The sequence below is a fragment of the Danio rerio genome, chromosome 17, assembly GCF_049306965.1.
Source record: "Danio rerio strain Tuebingen ecotype United States chromosome 17, GRCz12tu, whole genome shotgun sequence".
NCBI lineage: Eukaryota > Metazoa > Chordata > Actinopteri > Cypriniformes > Danionidae > Danio > Danio rerio.
In genome coordinates, this window is record NC_133192.1 from 7,436,395 (window position 1) to 7,459,809 (window position 23,415).

Consider the following 23,415-nt stretch of genomic DNA (forward strand, 5'->3'; position numbering starts at 1 on the left):
CGCTTACACACTGCTTAATACACACAAGATATAGAGCAATACGCAAATATCTTTACAAATAAAAAGAACGGAAATATTAAGGATATATATAGGATATAATAAGGATATATATATATATATATATATATATATATATATATATATATATATATATATATATATATATATATATATATATATATATATATATATATAGGATATAATTATAAAGGATTAAATAATTACAAAACATATTGTTTTCTAGCCTACATAGATATAAAATCACTGCCTTCATGCCTTCTTCATCTCGGGAGGCTTTTTCAGTTAATTCTAAACAATTTGCTTTTGTATAATGTTATTATTATTAGCAATATTATTTATTATATGCATATTTATATTTGTTTCATTAAAAACAAGCTTAGATTTGCCCACCTGTCAGGTTTTAGACCATATGGGGCACAGCATGTGTTTTAGGATATAACTCAGGTTTTTGAGCACACTTCGTTATTATTGTTCATTTATTCGTTTGCTGGAAATTAGAACTGAATTTAGAAATAGTTTTGAAACAAATATTTGCGCTTAACAAACTAAATTAATTATGTATTGGCTAATGGATGTCTGTGCGTACAAGGTTTCCCTATCTACAACAGCGCTGCAGATCCTCTGTTTAACTGTTTTCTCGCTAATGAAGTGTTTAGTTTTTCCACTTACAAAGTCGTCATGTAAATAGCTAATGCACCATGGTACGATGCAACTGACTCTTAAAGGGAATGGGAGGTGAGACTCTGATTGGTTTATTCTCAAAACACACCCATAACTCATTAAGAAAATAACCCCTAATGCGTTTGCGCCGTGCGTTTTGCAATTTGCGCATGGAACGCCAAAATAGACCCCATCATGTTTAAATATTTGCACCTTGACATTTTTTTGATTCAATTAGCTCAGAATAGTATATACTGTATTACCTCTTTAATAGTATGATTGTTACATAAATAAAAGTTTTTTTAATTGCTAATGAAACAGCATTTTGCAAGTTAGTTATATTGTTAAAATATCGTTAATTTCAACACTCAATGACAGTATCGCATATTTTCCCAGTGACAATAACAGTTTAGTTTTTTCTATTTTACCTTGGCAGCTACGATGCTTATTCCCATTCCGCTGTGCAAAGGTTTCTTTAGAGTTATCTTCACTGGTTCAGATTTCTAACAATGAAAATAAAAACATTACTTTAGTTGATTAACAGTTTCAGTTTTTAGTTAATAAAAAAATGATCAGAGTCAGACAGTGATGGAGAAGAAGTTACAACATTGAGATTAAGACATTTCCGATAGTTAGTGGAAAAATAGAAGATTCAACTAGCATGTTACTGTTGTTCTGCCTTTGCAAATAAAACGTACACTATTAGTACAACTATCATATCTTTGCAAAAAAAATGTAAAAGTCTGTCTGCTTTCTTAATGGCGTATAATTATTATTATTATTCTATAATTATTAACAGACTAAGAATGTGCAGTATATTTTACAGTGTTTACTTTTGATACTTGTTCCTAGTAGTGAACAAACTAATGTTAACAGATGCAACTTTTGGTTTTAATAATAAAAATAATTATTATAACTGGTTTTGAATTTTGAAGATAAGATTTTACAGTATTGCACTGTACATTGTTAGGTTTTTGATTTTTCAATTAGTTAGTAAACTGCTGGGTTGCCATAACCTAACAATGGGCGGGGCATGTCAGAGACTAGAGAGCATTTAATTGGTCAGAAGATTTGATAAGAAACTGATATATGAGGTGACATAAAAAAAATCATTGTGCCTCACAGCAAGAAGGTCGCTGGTTTGAGCCTCGGCTAAGTGAGTTGGCGTTTCTGTGTGGAGTTTGCATGTTCTCACTGCGTTCGCGTGGGTTTCCTCCGGGTGCTCCAGTTTCCCCCACAGTTCAAAGACATGCGGTACAGGAGAATTGGGAAGCTAAATTATCTGTAGTGTATAAGTGTGAATGACTGTGCGTGGATGTTTCCCAGAGATGGGTTGCGACTGGAAGGGCATCCGCTGCGTAAAAACGTGCTGGATAAGTTTGTAGTTCATTCTGCTGTGGCGACCCTGGATTAATAAAGGGTCTGAGCCGAAAAGAAAATTCATGATTGAATTAATGAATGAATGATCTATTTAGGCCAACAGATAGAACGATAGAAAAATGGATGGATGGATGGATAGTTGGATGGATGGATGGATGGATGGATGATGGATGGATGGATGGATGGATGGGTGGATAGTTGGATGGATAGTTGGATGGATAGTTGGATGGATAGTTGGATGGATGGATGGATGGATGGATGGATGGATGGATGGATGGATAGATGGATGGATAGGTGGATGGATGGATGGATGGATGGATGGATGGTTGGATGGATGGATGGATGGATGGAAGGATGGGTGGATGGATGGATGGATGAATGAATGGATGGATGGATGGATGGATTGATAGACAAAGAAAGAAAGAAAGAAAGAAAGAAAGAAAGAAAGAAAGAAAGAAAGAAAGAAAGAAAGAAAAAAAGAAAGAAAAAAAGAAAGAAAGAAAGAAAGACAGACAGACAGACAGACAGACAGACAGACAGACAGACAGACAGACAGACAGACAGACAGACAGACAGACAGACAGACAGACAGACAGACAGATAGATAGATAGATAGATAGATAGATAGATAGATAGATAGATAGATAGATAGATAGATAGATAGATAGATAGATTAAGCAGACTCGTTAAGCAGACGCTTTTATCCAAAGCAACTTAAAGGAGGAGTTGAGAATAAACACAGCAGATCTCTCATTAGATCATTAGAGTGCAACAGTATATAAATGCTATGACAAGTGAAAGTTTTTTTCTTTATTTCAATACAATTTATTAAATACTTTTGAATGTTCTTATTTATTGTATAATTTTAAAGGCTATTTCTATTTATTAATTATTTATTTGTTAGTTTTATTTTTTATATTCTTATTTAATATTATAATTCTTAAGGACTACATTTTTTTGTTTATTTATTTAATGGTTTATTTATTTATTTTTTAATATTCTTATTTTATATTTTAAATTTTAAGGGCTAAATATCCCGGATTGTCACCGTTTTGGAGCCCATTAGCTTATAGATATCCTTAAAACTAACATACACATATTAACATCTATAAAAGTTTAGGTAACACTTTACAATAAGGTTCATTAGTTAATGCATTTACTAACATGAACTAATCATGAACAACACTTGTACAGCATTTATTAATCATAATTGAACATTTACTAATGCATAATTACCATTAAAGTCCATGCTTGTTAACATTAGTTAATGCACCATGAGTTAACATGAACTTACAATTAACTACTGTATTTTCATTAACTAACGTTTATTAACATGAATAATTACTTTAGTAAATGTCTTGTTAATTGTTTGTTCATGTTAGTAAATGCATACTTTAACATTAACTAATTAACCTTATTGTAAAGTGTGACCAAAGTTTATTTTAATTTCACAGAACCTTTAACTGTAAAAATTAACCCAACAACATTTTGACAACCTAGCATTTTTCATAGTTTAAAGATCTCATTATAAAGTGTTACTCTCAAATTGTCATGCAAGCCTAAACTACAAACACTTTCATGTTTATAAAAGTAGAAATTAGGAGCTGTTTTTTATGCATCATGAAGGTATGTTGCTTAAAAACAATATTAACTATAATTGAGCTTTTATAAATAAAAAAAATCATAACTTTAATTACAGATTTAATCTAAAAAAATTAGCAACATACCCAAGTTGAACAATCCGATGGCCGAAAGAATATGGTCCATGTGCCAACACAGTTAGAATTGGGAATTAACTTACAAAGACCTGCAAATCAGAAAAGTGAATTTATAAATACAGTATTTTTAACAACTGATTTACTGGGGACCTAATATGCCTCTTCTTACAAGATGTTAAATAAGTCTCTGATGTCTCTAGAGTGTGTATGATAGTTTCAGTTCAAAATACCACATGGATAATGTTTTATAACTGAATGAAACTGACCATTTAAGGTTTTGATCCAATTTGTGCTGTTGTCACTGTCGCTTTAAATTCAAATGAGATTGTGCTCGTTTCAACAAAGGGCGGAGCTATAAATGACTGTGTGTCAGCATAGTGGCAGATTCAAAATCAAGACTGACGTTTTCTCTGTGAAGAACTGAAAATGTTAAAAGAAGTGTCTCAGAACATGGCTCTAGTGGCAGCAAGCTGCTTCTCACTGGGTAGAGAGATGGTCACAGGCCCCGTTTACACTCTCAGGTCTTGATGCCCAATTCCGATTTGTTGCCTATATTTGATTTGTTTGCCTGTCTGTTTACACGTTGTTTTAATTGTGACCCATATCCAATTCATGTGTTTACACTTGCCATACAATTTACGATGTCACGCACGCATAAAGCCGGGTTCTAGCATCTGTGCCACACTAGCCACGATGGAAGAAATTGTCTTGTTTTTAGCTCTGTGAAATATGCGAAGTGTAGTATAAGCAGTGTATGGTTTAATCCAGATTTACCCTCATGCAGTTTATGTAATGGTATGGTCCTGATGTGTGTGTGTAGAAGAAGATGTAGCCTTTGCCTGTGTGCGCACTGGTGTTGGAGAGAATAAAGTTGTTCTATGTGTAGCCCGCAGTGTGTGTATTAATAGCGACAAAAGCTAAAGTTACAACACAAAGTTCGCCCAACTTTAAAATGATTTTGAGGTGGAGGTGGGAAAGAGCTGTCCTCGCAGCTTGCGCCTATGGTTTATATGCTTTATGATGTCCTCCATTCAGAGGGATTTGTGGGTACAAGAGAGATCCTAGGTGTGGTGGGAGCAAATTGTGGCGACTGACCACTATCCTCCTCTGTGTTTCCTCTGTTGTTGTTGTATACCATGTTGGCATCTCCACACACGCTCTTTCTTCGGTCATTTAAACCATGAAGAAGCACCACATTGTCGCAAGTTTAATGATGCACAGACGGGAATGCCTCAATAAATCCGATCTGCCAGTTTACATGACAGTCGCATAGTGAAATATCCGATCTATATCTGATTTATTTCCACATATGAAGGAGGCCTGAAACCGATCTCTGAATATCCCAATGCATGCGTTCTATTTGTGTTTACACTGTCATAGAACATATCCGATCTGTGTCACATATGAGCAAAAAATCAGAATCGGGTCACATTTAACTGGCAGTGTAAACGGGGCCTAATAGTGACACGTACAAAGGGAGAATGTCAATCAAAGTGTTTCTGCAGACTGTTTTTATCAAGTCTGATTATAAAAAAATTTAATTAATACAATTTTACCATTAAAAGCTGGTTATATTTAAACACTACCGTCACACAACTGTGTTTAAACCCCTTATAAAAGTGATTTTTGCATAATAGGTCCCTCTTAAAAAGTAAGTGGAAGAACGTTTAATGCTTCAGTGCTGCACCTTTGCGACAGATGGGCTCTAGAAACTCCTGAAATCCTTTAGGAATGCCACGCATGAAATCACAGGAATATCCATCCTCAGGCAACAGGAAAGGCAGGTGAAGATCTAGATCTTCTTCCAGTCTGATTTCTCCACCCTCTGCCTTCAGGACGTCTGTCGTGGACTTTGCCAAAGCAACTACACACTCAATCAGCGCCTATAAATAATGAACTCATCTAAATATTCTTAAATCAAGATACATTTAATTGAGAAGCAAATTGCACAAGATATTAAACGCCATGATGACAGCACATAATAGTTTTCAGGATACTAGTATTCAGCTTAAAGTGACATTTAAAGGCTTTACTAGGTAAGTTAGGGTAATTAGGCAAATCCAGTGCTTAATTTGAGCCGGATCCTGTTCCGGGAAATGTCAGATATTTGTGTTCTTCTTTCCTGTATTTATTTTAGTTTCTCGGCCACTAACTTTTGTGTGGTGAATACCTGCATGTGTGTGTGAGAGAGATAAAATTTGAATGAGTCCGACACATGAAGGTAGTCACTTTTGACCAATCAGCTTTCTTATGTTTGCAGTCACTCTTATTGGTTGGTGATTATTGTTTTGCGCGCAGTGAGCAACGAAAATAAATAATGGCATAGCAGCCAACCTAAATAATATTTGTATTTTTAAAAATGACAAAGAGGCAGTCAAGTATTTATTTCTAATAGCTGATTTATTGTATCTTTGCCATGATGACAGTAAATTATAATTTACTAGATATTTTTCAAGACACTTCTATACAGATTAAAGAGACATTTAAAAGCTTAACTAGGTTAACTAGGCAAGTTAGGCCAATTAGGCAAGTTATTGTACAATGATGGTTTATTTTGTAGGCTATCAAAAAATTGCTTAAAGAGGCTAATAATTATGACCTTAAAATGTTTCTTAAAAAATGTAAAACTGCTTTTATTCTAGCCGAAATAAAACAAATGAAACTTTCTCCAGAAGAAAAAATATTATCAGACATACTGTGAAAATTTCCTTGCTCTGTTAAACATCATTTGGGAAATATATCTATTTTTTTAATCAAAGAGGGCTAATAATTCTGACTTTAACTGTATATATATATATATTAAAAGCCTGATCAAAAGAGATCACGAAACTGTGCCCCTGGATCAGGATAGCGGGAGACCGAAGCAGATGAGGAAGCTGTGGGCTCTTCTTGACAATAAGATAGAGTGAGTCAATTTCGCTTGCCATATGATAGTGAAGTGAACTGAATAGTGATGTTTCATATGATTTATGTTTGTATCTACATGTTTTTTTTTTATTCATGATTGATCCATAACGTTATATTGCACAAAATAATTAAAGACTTGATTTGATGTTTTCTTCGCTATAACCGCTTATTAACATCATGTTTCAGGAAAACTGAAACTGCGTGGTGGACGTCGGTCACGGTAACTTTTAATTCCAGGTTTTACTCTGGAAATTATTCATTTACAAATGAAGCACTGGGCAAATCATAGTATAATGATGTTTTTTTTTTCTGTAGATAAACTAAAAATATATTGCTTGAGGGAGCTAATAATATTGAAATAAAAATTAAAACTGCTTTTATTCTAGCTGAAATAAAACGAGAAATAAGAAAAAGAAAAGAAAAAAGAAAAAATATTAAAGGAAATACTGTGAAAAATTCCTTGCTCTGTTAAACATCATTTGGAAAATAACAAATCATTTAATTTGGGAAAGCAAATTTACAGAAGGGTGAATAATTCTGACTTAATGCAGAGATGATGCAAAGAAAGAGAGGGGAAAAAAACACCAAATCACTTACGGGTGTAAAGTGTGCTTGATTGGGGCTGTAGTGGTATTTGCTCATGAGTGCTCTGAGCTGTACTGAGTTCAGCTTATAGCATGTGGACTGAATCATCTGGGCATCTCGTGTAGAACAGGAGCTCATGGTCAGCAGCATTGTAGCCTGAGGGGAAACAGTATTATTTAAAACACCAGTATCATCATAGTGCAATACTGGATTCTCATCACAGGGTTTCTGCAAGTTTAAGTCAAGTTTAAGACTTTTTAGACCATTATAAATGAAATTTTAGACTTATACAGAGCTAAACACTAAGGATTACTTCATCAGTGGAAAAGATTTTTACTTGCCTCATGAAAAAAATCCTAATTAATTATTCCTTATTTTAAATAATGTCAAAACTAGCTACAGAGATTAACAAGCTTTAAAACCTAATAAGTTTGGTGGGAGCATTGAAGATGAATCCAAAGAATCTTGTTGAGCTCTGGGAGTCCTGCAAGAACGCTTTCTTTTCCATTCCAGATGACTTTATTAATAAGTGATTTGATTCATTGTAGAGATGTATGGATGCAGTCCTCCAAGCTCATGATGGAGTCAGACACAATATTCATTCTGTTTCCACTGCAGCATCACTTTATATTATATACTGGACATTATTGCTGTTCAGTGACACGACTTTTGTCTAAGCAAAGTCCGACTTTAATGTCCTAATGAAACTATTAAAAATCAAGGCATGATCATATTTTATTTTAGTCAAGTAATAAATATAGGCCTTTGCTTTTCATATAAGCCACTTCTGATATGATCAACTAGAAGTTATTATTTTTTGTTCCTAAAACTTGGATAGACGAGAAGACTTTTGTCAGATAGTGTATTGTCTATAAATACACAGATTCCTTTTGAACAACTGTTATTTTAAGGAAGACAATCAAACCATATTGGTAAAGAGAGTTATAAAATAGAGTTTTGTTAAAAGTTTTATTGAGATGGATTGTAGGTGATTAGATGGGTGTTGGCCTTATTGGGTTGCTTTACAAGGTCACGTTATAGAACGTATTAATTATTTGTTCATTATATATATATATATATATATATATATATATATATATATATATATATATATATATATATACATATATATATATATATATATATATATATATATATATATATATTATTATTATTATTATTATTATATAGGGTGAATTCAGGTTATCTGGGAAACTTTTTGCAATTTTGACTTCAGCTCTCTATTTCAATGTCTATCTAACTTATTAGAAGCACATATTAGACTTTACTGAAATCCCTAAGATGTTTTCTAACCACCTAAGAAAACGTAATATAGATATTATACCGAGAAGAGCCATGCCATACTTATTAGTATTTTTGTGTCAAAAACAAAAATTATGCCTGAATTTGATAATCTGGGACAGGTCACTTTGTAATCTGGGACATATGTATTTGGCCTGAAAAAGTGTAAATTTGCCATATTTAGTGTGTGTGTGTGTGTGTGTGTGTGTGTGTGTGTGTGTGTGTGTGTGTGAGTTTGTGTACAGAACATTGTACATTCCATCTTTGTAGTCATTTAACTTATAAAGTCTCTAAATGCATAATTCTCCCATTCAAAGTCTGTCCCAGATCACCCAAACCATGCTGTCCCACATTATCAATCATATTTGATAATGTGGGACAGCAAAAAATGTTAAAAAGAAAAAAAATCTAAAAAACATTTTAAACACTTTAATACATATTTTGTTACTTGAATAGATTACAAACATAATTTGACAACAATTGTGAACATTGTCTTATTTATGACAGGTTTATGTCCTTAACATTAATCCAGTCAGAATCCTATGTCACTAACCTTGTCATCTAATTTTGATGAGAGCTTTCTGATTGACAAGTGCCCTGTCCCCCCTTTGTGTAACCCCCCAATGAAGTCATGTGATCTAACTCACATGAACTCCATGCTAAATTTATAATAAAAGTATTGTTGCCTGAATTTTGTTAGAACATAAATAAATAATTAAATAAATAAATAAATAAATAATTTACCCTATATATATATATATATATATATATATATATATAKAGAGAGAGAGAGAGAGAGAGAGAGAGAGAGAGAGAGAGAGAGAGAGAGAGAGAGAGAGAGAGAGAGAGAGAGAAAGAAAGAGAGATTTGTGTTTTATTTATGCATTTGGAGCTGATGTGCTGTGCGCTGTGGAGCATGCGCAGGTCTCTCTCTCTCGCTCAAGAGCTGCGCTTTATTGCTGTCCAGCTGTGTTGAGAGTGGGAGCATATATAAGCTGGAAGAGAGGAATAAAGGACGGATCTTTCTGCTCAGTGCAGGTCGCAAATCTCCGTCGTCGCCGCCGCTGTTGTTCCGAGCGTCTCCTATCTCCTGCCCCAGACTGTTGGTTGACTTACTGGTGTGATTGATTCATTTCGTTAACTGAAAATTTTATCATTACTAAACTGCTCGCCGTTAGATCTGAGCCTGTTGCTTTTCACTTATTATATATATATATATATATATATATATATATATATATATATATGTATATTATTTTGGTTATGAATAGAAGCGGTAGGCTGGGAATCGCCATTTACTTTAAAAACGTTTTCTCCTGGTTTGTGGCAGCGAGGAAGAAAGGGAAGCTTGTTGTAATTTTATTTGGGGTACTTTTTATTTTAGCGGGTAAGTTAGAAATATTTCCCCGCAAGTTAGCTGTGCTTTTTTTTTCTATTTTGGCCTGGATTCCCTTCCGAAGAGATGCTTCTAATATTTTTGTTGTCTAAGAAAATAACAAACCTTGTTACGACTTGATAAACGTTGTGATCATTGTGAGTTGGGACAGGAGAAGGGGAAATCCCTGAATTGAGTATTGAAGTTTAATTAATTCATTTATTTATTTACACTCTTGTTATTGTTCCCACCAACCCTAGACTGGTCGGGACGTAACTATGGCCATAGAAAAATTAAAACCAGTTTAAAATTATTAAAGACCCTCAAGACAATATTTTAGTCAATTTAAAAAATTTAAGGCCTAAAATTTTGTTTTTGAAATTCAAGACATATTAAAGTACACATGAAGTCAAAACCCTATGCATTTTTTAACTTGCATTGCTTGTTCTGTGGTCAACAATTCATTTGTGCATATCATAAGGAAACAAAAATAGTTTGCCCTTGTAATCTAAAATTGAAATCTGAAAATGCACTTCCTGTTTAGTTTAGGTTAAATTGTCAGATTAGGTCTGTCTGAGGTATTGGGCGTGGCTAACATACTTAACCACGCCCCTCCAGCTGTCAGTTTTGACGCCAAACAGAAATGGTGAGGAGGAGGAGTCTGTTAGGATGCAATAACTCTCCCCAAACCCTTTTCCCCATCTTTCTAATAGAAAGTCCTACTTTACTACATCCAATCAGCTTGCAGCAAAAAAAAAAAAAAAAAACGCCCACTGCTTTGTCATTTAATTTTCCATTTCTAGGAACTATATGTCAACTTTGCGTCAATATACGAAAAAAAGAACGATCGCAGCTTCCACTTCATGCAGACTTTAAGGGTGCTTTCACACTTGGTTCAATTGGCTGGACCGTACCAAAGTTTGATTGTCCCCCCTTGCCACCTTCTCGGTTGGTTTGTGTTCACACTGTCTTTTTTCCTTTTGAACCCCGCACATCGCGGTCATTCTGCTTTAACTGAAGCTTTTAGTTTTGGACATACAGACAGTGACTCGTGTCCATCTGCCGCAAAAATATTATCAACATTCAGAAGATCACACAGTGTCTGCAGAAGCAGAAGGAGACAAGCAGACATCACAGTGTTTGCCCTAGGTCAGCCCCGCTTGTCTCCAAGGTACAAAGCGTGACAAACAGACACACACTCGCACACATACACACACACACACACGAACGAAAGTTATGAAAACGATAGTTTGTTGTACAGTTGGCGGTTCACTTCCGTTATTTGGTACGATTGCGTACACATCAGAGGTGAACCATCCCAGAGTTCGCATGAACCGTACCCCAGACCACCTCTTTCAGGCGGACTCAGGTACGGTTTACAGGTGCGCACCCGAGTTCAGAAGACATGTTCACAGCAAAATGTACTATGATGTCAAATGAACCCAAGTGCGGACCACAAGCGCTAATGTGAAAGCAACCGAAGACTTTTTTAAGACTCCGCAGACACACTGCATCATCTTCATTTTCGATCTGCTATACCTGGATTAAGCGGCTGAGATGGCAGTCGACAGCGAGCTCCAGGCCTTGTCTTTCCGCCCAGGCCTCCACGTGTGCGAGACGTCGCCGTAGAGTTTGCCCCCAGTACTTTGAGCAGAGCGTGGATCCTGGAGCTGTGATCCGGTTCAAGATCCAGGAGCCCATGAAGTGAAAGAGCTGAGAGAAGAGCTGGATGCTCAGAGCAGGATTAACCCGGCATCTTCTCAACAAACTCATGGTCCTTATGAGAGTGCTCAAGACGCCTTCTGGGGGAAAAAAAGTGAGAAAGCATTCTTTATTAGAGAGGCACTGAAATAAAGATTCTGGACCAAAACTGAAACTCAGGATGCACTTGACAAGGCAAAGCAAGTTTATTTATATAGCACATTTCATACACAATGGTACTTCAAAGTGCTTTACATAAACCAGAATGATAGGAAGAAGTGTAAAAGATAAAAACAACAAAGAATAGAAATGATTGAAAACGTTTAAAAAATGTGTTAAAACAGGCTTCATTCATTCAGTCATTCATTCATTTTCCTTCGGCTTAGTCCCTTTATTATCAGGGGTCACCACAGTGGAATGAACCGCCAACTATTCCAGCATATGTTTTACACAGCTGATGCCCTTTTAGCCACAATCAAGCACTGGGAAACACCCAAACACTCTCACATTCACTCGCACACTCATACACTCTGGCCAATTTAGTTTATTAAATTCACCTATAGCGCATGTGTTTGGACTGTGGGGGAGGCCAGAGCACCCAGAGGAAACCTACGCCAACAGAGGGAGAACATGCAAACTCCACACAGAAATGCCAACCTGCCCAGCTAGGACTCGAATCAGTGACCTTCTTGCAGTGAGGCGACAGTGCTAACCACTGTGCTGCCTAAAACAGGTTGTAAATGAATAAAAATTAAAAGAAATACACAATAGTGTGATCTGTCAGACGTAGCACACTTTTCTGAAAACCCAAACCAAAGATGCTTTGCAATAATTATTCATTATTTATCATATAATGTAATCCTGAACGACTTTTTAAACTTAACCCCATAACTTAGACAATACTAACTTTGAAAATCACAACCTTTTGACTTTTTTCTCTTTTAGACAATGTTACAAACCCCCTGATGTTAGTCTAGGGTGTGGGGTTTGACATTTATTTAATTAAAATATATTTATATAAACAGTGAATGAGTGGAAAGACAACCAAAGTAATGCCAAAAAATGTGTGCTTTTATTTACAATCCCAAAGTGAACAACAACAACGAATTAATCAAAAATAAAGAAAAAGTAAGTAAAGCAAAAATATCCTATTTACAATATGTACAAACACTGAGACAAATAAAGACGGGAAAAACAAGAGAGCTGGCAGAAGGGACGCGGGCGGCGCTAAAGAAATGAAAAGAACAAAACCCAAACTAAATCTAACTTCCCAGAAGCATCTAGCTAACTAACTATGTGAAAAACAGTATAATTAACACACGAAGATCTTCCGAGTCCTAACTATCTACTCTATCTATCTATCCAAAAGTACAACGAGTGGCGCTCGCCCCTAACCTAGTGTACTAGACAGCAGAGTAGTCCTGAGTGTTGCGAAATGTATGTCACGTGACCTTCTTACCTGTCCGCTTCGTCCAAGCCAAAACCGAAAATGACAAAATATTTTTAGCCGCTGAAAATTACGTGCATCCCTCCTCTTTATTTATGACAGTACAAGAACGTCATCAATCCACATGCTTTTTTTGTTTTGTTTGTTGCATTTGAAGCAATTTTAAGGGACCGTTCACACAAAAATGAAAATCATCTCATGATCTATTTTCTCTCATGTGGTTTTAAACCTGTATGATTTTCTGTCTCCTGTTAAATAATTTTTTTTCAGTAATTTTCATTATAAAAGTTATATAAATAATTTAATATTCATTCATTCATTTTCTTGTCGGCTTAGTCCCTTTATTAATCTGGGGTCGCCACAGCGGAATGAACCACCAACTTATCCAGCAAGTTTTTACGCAGCGGATGCCCTTCCAGCTGCAACCCATCTTTGGGAAATAATTTAATATTATTAAATATAAAAATTAAAAGATATAAAAATTGTTTTAGATATTGTTCATATTAAAGTAATAGTTTACACTGCAAAAATATCCTTAAATTAGCAGTTTTCCTTATTTTGTGATTCATGTTTTTATATTTCCCTGTTTATTTATACTTTTGAATTGCATTATGGAATCTTAATCTTTCTTCCAACAACTTTTAACCTGGAAGAGTTTGAAAAAGTGACTTTTATTAACATTTCTAATAGTCTAAAGTGATGTTGTCACGGTCAGACAAGGAAGACAAAGAGGGATAAAACTTCAAGGTATTTATTCAGGCATTGCAACAACAGATGTAACATGAAGCAGGAGAATGGCGTTGTAGAGGGTGACCAATCTCAGACACACACAGTTCAGTGGATAACCACAGTATATTGGTGATACGTCAACATAAGAATAGTCACTTCCCTTAAACAGGTGTATCTGCATTTGCAGGAGAAAAAGAACATCCACAGAAGAGTACATGAGAATCCAGGAGAGAAGATGAGGAAGACCATGCGTCTTTGATTCCAGCCAAAGACATGGGGCTCTATTTTGACAATCCAGGCGTAAAGTCTGAAGTGCATGGCACAAAAGCATTAAGGGCATGTCCGAATCCACTTTTGCTATTTTAAGAACAAAAAAATCCACTATGCGCCATGGCACATGGTCTAACAGGGTTGAGCTAATTCTTTTAATAAGTTATAGGTGTGTTTTGAGAATAAACCAATAAACCAGACTCTCATCTCCCGTTCCCTTTAAGAGTCAGTTGCGTCGTGCCATAGCGCATTTGCTATTTACATGACGACTTTGTAAGTGGAAAAACTGAGCACTTCACTAGGGAGAAAACAGTTAAACAGACAGTACAGCACGAGAATGAGAGATAAGGCATTCTCATTCTTTACTTTCACTTTCACTTTCGTGGATAGGGTAACGTGTTGTACGCACAGACATCCATTAGCCTATACATAATTAATTTCGTTTATTAAGCGCAAATATTTGTTTCAAAACCATTTCTAAATTCAGTTCTAGTTTCCAGCAAACAAATAAATGAAAAATAATAACAAAGTGTGTTCAAAAAAACTGAATTATTTTCACATGCTATGCCCTATATGGTCTAAAACCTGACAGGTGGGCAAATCTAAGCTTGTTTTAAATAAAAAGAATATAAATATGCATATAATAAATAACACTGCTAATAATAATAACATTATACAACAGCAAATTGTCATGAATAAACAAAAAAAACTGAGATTAAAAAGGCATGGAAGCATGTTTTTTATATTTATGTAGGCAAGAAAATAATAATTTTTGTAATATTTTAATTCTTTTTCATATGTTACGATATTTGCGTATTGCTGTACATCCCGTGTGTATTAAGCAATGTTTAAGCGAGGCGAACAAACTAACGCGCTCTGCGCTGGACTTTGGACCTCCTCTTAAAATGGTCTATTAAACAGTGTATTTTAGTTGCTCAAAATAGCAACGCGCCAGCAATGTGCCTCAACAAGCCTCCTTTTTTAGACCAAAACGCCTATGGGGGCACATATGAGAGCAAATGCATTTGCTATTTAAACAGCGTGCTGCAAAACGTCAAAACCACTCTTGCGCCAAGCTGAAACTAGCAAACAACAATTGCGTCGCGCGTTGTGCCGCATTGCGCAGGGTGTATGATAGGGCCCTGAGTGTGTGAGGTGAGTATTTATAGTGCGTGGTGATTGCAAATGATCGGTAATCAGGTGAGGGTTCACAGGTGTGGTGTGTGGTGGATAGTGAGGGTGAGCAGTGATTGGGAACAAAGGAACAAGCTGAGGGTGTGACCGATATATTGTCTGGGTTGGTGTTGTATGCTACAAATATCTTGTAAAAAACTGCCAATACATTTTTTGTTATTTTACAAACTTATTTTTCTCCATATTATTTATTTTACATTATATTATTTTAAAATACTAAAGTGTCAATAAAAGTCACTTTGTTAAACTGTAGAGTTTCACAACAGAAGTCGACAGAGCAGAGATCAACATCCCATAATGCAATTCACAACCACAAATAAACAGTAAACCCTTGTAAATCACAAAATACAGACAATGTTAATCAACAGATATTTTTTGCACTGCACCCAAACCTAAATACTACGGCATAATTTACCCACCTGCGATTCATGCTCCCTAAATATGACTTTCTTCTGTCAGACGAACACATTCGGGGTAGTTAAAATTTTTATCCTGTCTCTTCCAAGCTGTATAATGGTGTTGGGTAGTTGCCCTTTTATTAAAGCTTCCAAAAGTGCTGAAATTCATCATCAAAATAACCCATATGCCTCCAGGGCCTTGACACATGTCTTATGAAGTTTTTGTGTTTTGTAAATTAAAAAAACTCCAATCACTGGCTTCCAGCAGTGGCAGAGTGCATGACTGACGTATAAAATGCATGGAGCTGATTTAAACAGAAATTTCGCAAAAGCTTAACATTTTACCTATTTCTTTTGCCTGAGCGCTTTCCTTTTTTCCGTCAGCAAAGAATGCAGGTAGGTGATTTTCAAGCTCAACCTGAAGCCGATGTGACAGATACCTGAGGAAACATTCATGCGTCATTAAACATTCAAAACGCATTGCTCTAGCTGTAAACATCTTAAAGCAGATGCTCTTTCAGCACACCTGAAAGCCGTCTGCACAAGCTGAGCGAGGGTGTTTTGAGTCGGCACTGTGATGCAGCACAGATCTCTGTCCCGCCTGATGAAGTTCAGCAGCTCAGACGCGTTAGCCATCCAGAAAGCAAGAGACACCGCAATATTCCTCTGTTTCTGCAAGAGAATGAAACATGACTGTAAATCCAATTGTATTGTATTTTTTACATATACTTTACTTAAATGAACTGATGTTTATTAACAGAAATTAACAAACAAAAAGATTATAAAAATAGTCACAGAATTTTCCATGTCGATGATTAACGTGAAAATGTGTGAAAGTAAAGTCGGTAGCACTTTACTTGAATGGGGTGTTCGCAAAACTGTCATGAAACCTTCATAATCATGACATGACAATGTGAATGAGATTTTATGCATGCTTATAACAACTGTTATTAAGTGTCATTCGCTCAATTCTGACATTTTAAATGCAAAGATGACATTGTTTGTTATGAAAACTTGACATAAACGAATACGCCACAACCGGTGGGCGAAGCAGTAGTGAAGTAGGTAGTGCTGTCACCTCACAGCAAAAAGGTTGCTGGTTCGAGCCTCGGCTCAGTTGGTGTTTATGTGTGGAGTTTGCATGTTCTCCCTGCGTTCGCGTGGGTTTCCTCCGGGTGCTCCGGTTTCCCCCACAGTCCAAAGACATGTGGTACAGATGAATTGGGTAGGCTAAATTGTCCGTAGTGTATGATTGTGTGAGTGAATGTGTGTGTAGATGTTTCCCAGAGATGGGTTGCGGCTGGAAGGGCATCCGTTGCGTAAAAACTTGCTGGATAAGTTGGCGGTTCATTCCGCTGTGGCGACCCCGGATTAATAAAGAGACTAAGCCGACGAGAAAATGAATGAATGAATGAATGAATGAAAGAAGCACTGGTTAACTGGTTTTGTCTTTGTCATGACAACTTGACATTTTTAGACAGTAAAACCTGTCCTAATAAACATGATTGTCATGAAGCCATTATAAACGTGATTCATTTTATCACAGCGCCATTATTATTTCTGTTTACCCTCAACTACAGTGGTACAAGCTGAATTTGTCATTAAAATGTCATTAAATATTCATGACGCTCTTAAAATTATTTTAATCAGATGGCAATTACACTTTTAATGATTGATTTTATTGATAACATAAAAGATTTTATTGATACAGTTAGGTGGAAAGAATTTGATTGGAAAGTAAAAATTAGGTACTTTAATACTCCTTTTGTAATATCCACAGTTGAAGTCAGAATTATTCGCCCTACTTTGAATTTATTTTATTTTTTTAATATTTCCCAAATGATGTTTAACAGAGCAAGGAAATTTTCAAAGTATGTCTGATAATATTTTTTCTTCTGGAGAAAGTCTTATTTGTTTTATTTCGGCAAGAATAAAAGCAGCTTTTAATTTCTTAAACACAATTTTAAGGTCAAAATGATTAACCCCTTTAGGCTAATTTTGTTTTCAACTGTCTACAGAACAAACCATCGATATACAATAACTTGCCTAATTACTCTATCCTGCAGGTCTATATAATGGAAAAAAATGACTGCACATCTACAAATGAAGACTGATATTTTTCTGAAGAGGTGGAAAAGTATTACAACATATTTAGATATGTATATTTAGAGGTTGCTTAACCTATCATCACTGTGTAATTTAATGTAACTACAATGAAACACAATGTAACTTGATGTACAAGTGTATCCCCTGTAAAGTAGTTATGATGGCAATGCCTATTATTTAAATTTTTATTATTATTATTTAAATTTTTTTAATTATGATTATGATTTCACTAATATTTCTTTTATTTTATGTGTCCCCCATGTGTAAGGGGTTAAATGGTTGGGGAAGGGGTTGTTCTGTAAAACAATATATTGAAAAAATCTTAAATAAAAAGTAAAAAATAAAATAAAAAGATAAATACAGTTTGTTCCACTGATATTAATGATATATAATCATGACAAATATAATATCCTTGGAATATAACTCCTTGATCTGTTCAACATCAAACATAAAAAATTAAAATAAAAATAAAAAAATCACAGGGGGTTTATAATTTACTATATAATACTTCAAGTGTAGATTAAGGAATTTAATTGTGATCAATACACTTACAGGCTTTTATTTACCTGAATGACATCCTGAATCATCCGCACAATCTTTTCAAACACCAGGCAGATTTTCTGCTCAGTCTGCTTGTGGGATTTATTTCTCTGGCTGGTTTTGCTGGTTAAGAATCGTCCGACCAGATAAAACACGTACGCCGGCGAGAGCTTGAAGTGAATGGTGGAGCTGTTAATATCGTTTATCACAGAAAGCAAGAAAGAGTCCTCATCTGAAAACAGAAATGAATGACATACACATGTTAAGAACTTGAGAAGTGCATATATTCCTGCAAACTGAGTGGTTTTATTGTACCTTTTTCCTTTAAAGAAATGCTGAGCGGGAGAGTCCACTTCATTTCTAAGTCGTCTTGTTTAGTGCTTCAATAAAAAAAAAAAAAAGAAATGTTCATTTTAAGGGGGATGTTGACTTGTGGTTAAGTATAACAGGCATATAATGATCAAAATACAGTACAGCAAATAGCAAACTTGCAAAAAGCTAGAATTATACAGTACTGTGCAAAAGTCCTAAGCACCAGACCAGCTTTGTTGCCTTAGGACTTTTGCACAATATCTAATCAATCAGTCCCTTCATTAAAAACAAACAGAAAATATAAGAAATAATGTGCTGTGTTATATCACGCCTATTTTAGCACTTTCCAGAGCTCTTTTAGGTTTAGAGTGTCTCATCATTTTTTTTCTGTCCAGGTGATCTCATACAGCCTCTATAATATTCAGGTCTGGACACTGTGAAGGCCATTTCATGACTGTCTGTGTTTCATCAGCTGTTTTCTGTCTCCAAATAGGATTTCACTGCAATTAGTGAACCATTATATATCCATTCACATATCTATCATACTGCTAGTAAAAGAACAGATTTAATGTTGGCCTAAAACGTTTGCACAGTACTGTATATCACATTCAGAAATTACATAACACTCCCAAGTTGACAATTTGCTCGTATTGTACATGATTTACATTGGTAACTATTTCCTGTGAAATCTACAGTAATTTAGTGGGAGCTGTTCACCAGTAACTTAATAAATAAAGCAATAATACTATATTTACTGTGATAGCACCATTTATCTTGCTGTATACTGTATGTTTTTACAGTATTGCATGTTTACTGTAAAATTTAAATTAAAAACTACTTTTATTCTAGCCAAAATAAAACAAATAAGACTTTCTCCAGAAGAAAAAAATATTATCAGACATACTGTGAACATTTCCTTGCTCTGTTAAACATCATTTGGGAAACATTAAAAAATAAATAAATAAAATAAAGTTTAAAAGGGGCCAATAATTCTGACTTCAACTATGTGTGTGTGTGTGTGTGTGTGTGTGTGTGTGTGTGTGTGTGTGTGTGTGTGTGTGTGTGTGTGTGTGTGTGTGTGTATGTATGTATGTATGTATGTATGTATGTATGTATGTATGTATGTATGTATATATATATATATATATATATATATATATATATATATATATATATATATATATATATATATAATGCTAGTAAAATTGCTAAAAAACTGATAAAAAAAAACTTTTGCTAAAAAACTTTAAAAACTGATCAGATAAATATTTGTTGATTTATTTTTGTTTTATTGTTGAACACCAGTTTTATAAATCTGTTTTTTTATGAGAAATATTTAGTTTAAACTTGCATACAAATTCATTTATTCCAGTGGTGCGATTTTTCCATTTTTAATTAATAAAAAAAGAGTGTCATGTGTTAAAAAATGCGGTCAAACCATGATAAAAAAAAAAACAAATTTAAAATGTAAAAAAAATGTAAAAAAAAAAAAATTTCACTCAATGTTAAGTTGCTGATCAGATTGTTTTAATTGTAAAATGTTAAGTTACGACTACAATGTGTAAATCCAGTCCAAACTTGTTTAAAATGCAAAAAACGTACTGTATATTAAACATGGATCATGATTGTTAAAATATATCTTATTTAAAAGCACGAATGCTTCATAACCAGCTTCTGGGAACAAAAATTCATCAAAAATTGTGATATTCTACCTGTAGGCTTTACTTTCAGAGACATCTTTTTTCTTCGGTTTGTTTTTAATCTTCTCTTTCCTTGATAACGTCCTTTTGAAATTCTCGATGACTCCAACCTTGTCCTTATTTTCCACACAGCCATTCTGAAGCGAGAGGATTGATCGCACACTTGAAAAACCATTCAATTTATTCATTCATTATTCATCAGGGATCGCCACAGCAGAATGAACCACCAACTTATCCAGCATATGTTTTACACAGCGGATGCCCTCCCAGCTGCAACCCATCTCTAGGAAACATCCATACACTCTCATTTGCTATGGCCAATTTAGTTTATTCAGTTCACCTAAACCGCATGTTTGGAGAATCCGGAGCACCCAGAGGAAACCCACGCCAACACGAGGAGAACATGCAAACTCCACACAGAAATGCCAACTGACTCTGCCAGTACATGATCCAGAGATCTTCTTGCCGTGAGGCGACAGTTACATTTCAAAATCCTGATATTTATCTTTCATACACTCAAAAAAATTACGTTTGCTGTTTGTTTAAACTAAATGAGCTGAAGCAAGGACTTTTTTTGCGACAACTTAATTGTTTTATGTTTAATCCACTTGAATTTATAAAACGAATTTAACTGCTTCTGTTAACTCAACACAAATCGATTGTGTGGAACCCAGCATTTTTTAAAGTGTACAATCAAAAATTATTTGGCTGCTTGTTCAAACTAATTTAAAATGAGATAAATCAACATTAGGCACGCTAAATTGTCCGTAGCGTATGAGTGTGAATGAGTATGTACTGTATGGATGTTTCCCAGAGATGGGTTGCAGCTGGAAGGGCATCCACTACGTAAAACCAACACAATTTCACGGCAATTTGTAAGTTGTTGATTTAGTGGCTAATTCCTATGAGTTTGTACAATCTAATTCGTACAATTTTGTACGACTTGCTCATTCCCCAATGACGGTTGGGTTTAGGGGTGGGATTAGGTGCCACGCCTCCTTTTTAAAATCGTACAATTTCGTACGACTGAACTCGTAAGAATTCGTACGAATTAGCCACTAAACTGGCAAAACGTAAAATACCTAAGTTTTCTTGTGAGATCAGGCTGGTAAAACATATGCTGCATAATTTGGCAGTTCATTCCACTGTGGCGACCCCAGATTAATAAGGGTACTAAGCCGAAAAAAATATTTGAATGAATAAAATGAATCAACAATGAGCAGCACGGTGGTGCAGCATGTAGTGCTGTTGCCTCACAGCAAGAAGGTCATTGGTTTGGGTCTCGACGTGGTCAGTTGGCAGTTCTGTGTGGAGTTTGCCTGTTTTCCCCATGCAATGTAATGTAATGTGTATTTATATAGTGCATTTATTGTGTATGGCCATACACCCAAAGCGCTTCACAATCATGAGGGGGGGGGCTCTCCAGACCACCACTAGCGTGTAGCATTCACTTGGATGATGCGACGGCTGCCACAGGACAACGGCGCCAGTGCGCTCACCACACACCAGCTATTGGTGGAGAGGAGAGACAGTGATAGAGCCGATTCGGTGGATGGGGATGATTGGGAGGCAATAATCGTAAGGGCCGATAGAGGGACTTTGGCCAGGACACCGGGGTTACACCCCTACTCTTTACGAGAAGTGCCATGGGATTTTTAATGACCACAGAGAGTCAGGACCTCGGTTTAACGTCTCATCCAGAAGACGGCGCCCACTGACAGTGTAGTGTCACCTTCAATTTTACTATGGCATTAGGACTCACGCAGACCACAGGTTGAGCGCCCCCTGCTGGCCTCACTAGCACCACTTCCAACAGCAACCTAGTTTTCCCATGTGGTCTTCCATCCAGGTACTGACCAGGCTCAGCCCTGCATAGCTTCAGTGAGTAACCGTTCTTGGGTTGCAGGGTGAAATGGCTGTGGCCGTGTTGGCGTGGTGTTACATGCCTGGGGGTGTGGCTCAGTTGTTCCCTCCTCCCCCTGTTCTTCTAAAATCTAGGTGTTCCGATTGGCTCGCAGAGTTTTCACAAGTGGACCAATCAGAAGAGGACAGGGGTCATTAAAGCACTCCAGTGATGACTCGAACCAGACTGGAGGGGGGTGATCCTTGTCTCTTGTCACTGCTCTGTCTTTCTGTGAGACATTTGTGTGCCTGTCCTGTTCTCTGGTTCGCTTTAAGTTGTTTTTTTTTTTTGTTTTTTTTTTTAATTGTACATCTATTCTGAATGCCCATGCTTAATCTGCTTAACTACTAAAATGGAAGGGAAAGTGAAGTACGTCACGTTAAAAACATTTTACACACACATATTTGATTCTCTGTTAATCCTTTAGGTCGGAAGTGGGCGCTACCCTTTGTCTGTGTTTTCCATTGAGTGCAGTTTAGTGAGGGGTGTGTGAATAAAGAGTAAATAAAGCGAACCACTTTTTGTGTCGATCAATAGCAGCTAATGTCTCAGGGAAATTTTTTAAATGTTGTGTTATAATTATGTTTAGCCCTTTTCATCCTTCGAGTCACACAGTGCGTAACACGTGGGTTTCCTCCGGGTGCTCTGGTTTCCCCCACAGTCCAGACACATGCGCTACAGGTAAACAGGACGAAACTAAATTGGCCGTAGTGTATGAGTGTGTGTGAATGTGAGAGTGTTTCCAAGTACTGGGTTACAGCTGGAAGGGCATGTGTATAACATATGCTGGAATAGTTGGTGGTTCATTCCACTGTGATGTCCTCTGATAAATAAGGGACTAAGCCGAAGAAAACTGAAAGAATCAATGACTGAAAGAACAATTCTTGAGTTTTTTTTTTTAAGACAAGTAAATAGTTTTATGTTCAATCCACTTACATTTGCAAAAACAACTTAATAGGTGTGTTGGGACAATATGAAGGAATCAGGTGAAACCCTGCATTTTCTACAGTGTATTTGTGGATTATAGTAAAATGTCAGTGACTTCACACACCTGTAAAGTTGCACAACTCGCATTCCTCAAGACAAATCGTCCATCGGCGTCTTTATTCCAGCTGAGTTGAAGCATTAAAGGCTTTTCCGAAAGGTGTAATCGTCTTTCCTCTAAAT

The 23,415-nt window shown here is 35.8% G+C and overlaps 1 protein-coding gene across 3 annotated transcripts in view; it reads right to left on the minus strand.

The window, feature by feature from the left end:
- The window catches only part of afdnb (afadin, adherens junction formation factor b), a 44,766-nt gene that overhangs the window by 17,145 nt on the left and 4,206 nt on the right, over positions 1–23,415 (minus strand). For 2 of the 3 annotated variants that reach the window (XR_012393193.1, XM_017351740.4), the window contains exons 3-13: positions 23,300–23,409; positions 20,358–20,482; positions 18,649–18,713; positions 18,360–18,565; positions 16,214–16,359; positions 16,033–16,127; positions 11,488–11,750; positions 7,284–7,427; positions 5,467–5,662; positions 3,789–3,868; positions 1,110–1,184 (exon numbers count right to left, since the gene is read on the minus strand). Coding sequence is in view for 2 of the 3 variants with exons in the window: in XM_017351740.4 (XP_017207229.1) it covers positions 1,110–1,184; positions 3,789–3,868; positions 5,467–5,662; positions 7,284–7,427; positions 11,488–11,750; positions 16,033–16,127; positions 16,214–16,359; positions 18,360–18,565; positions 18,649–18,713; positions 20,358–20,482; positions 23,300–23,409 (1,505 nt within the window). In the remaining variant the exon portion in view is untranslated. The remainder of the gene's footprint in view (positions 1–1,109; positions 1,185–3,788; positions 3,869–5,466; positions 5,663–7,283; positions 7,428–11,487; positions 11,751–16,032; positions 16,128–16,213; positions 16,360–18,359; positions 18,566–18,648; positions 18,714–20,357; positions 20,483–23,299; positions 23,410–23,415) is intronic. The other variant, XM_073928074.1, reaches the window with a different exon arrangement.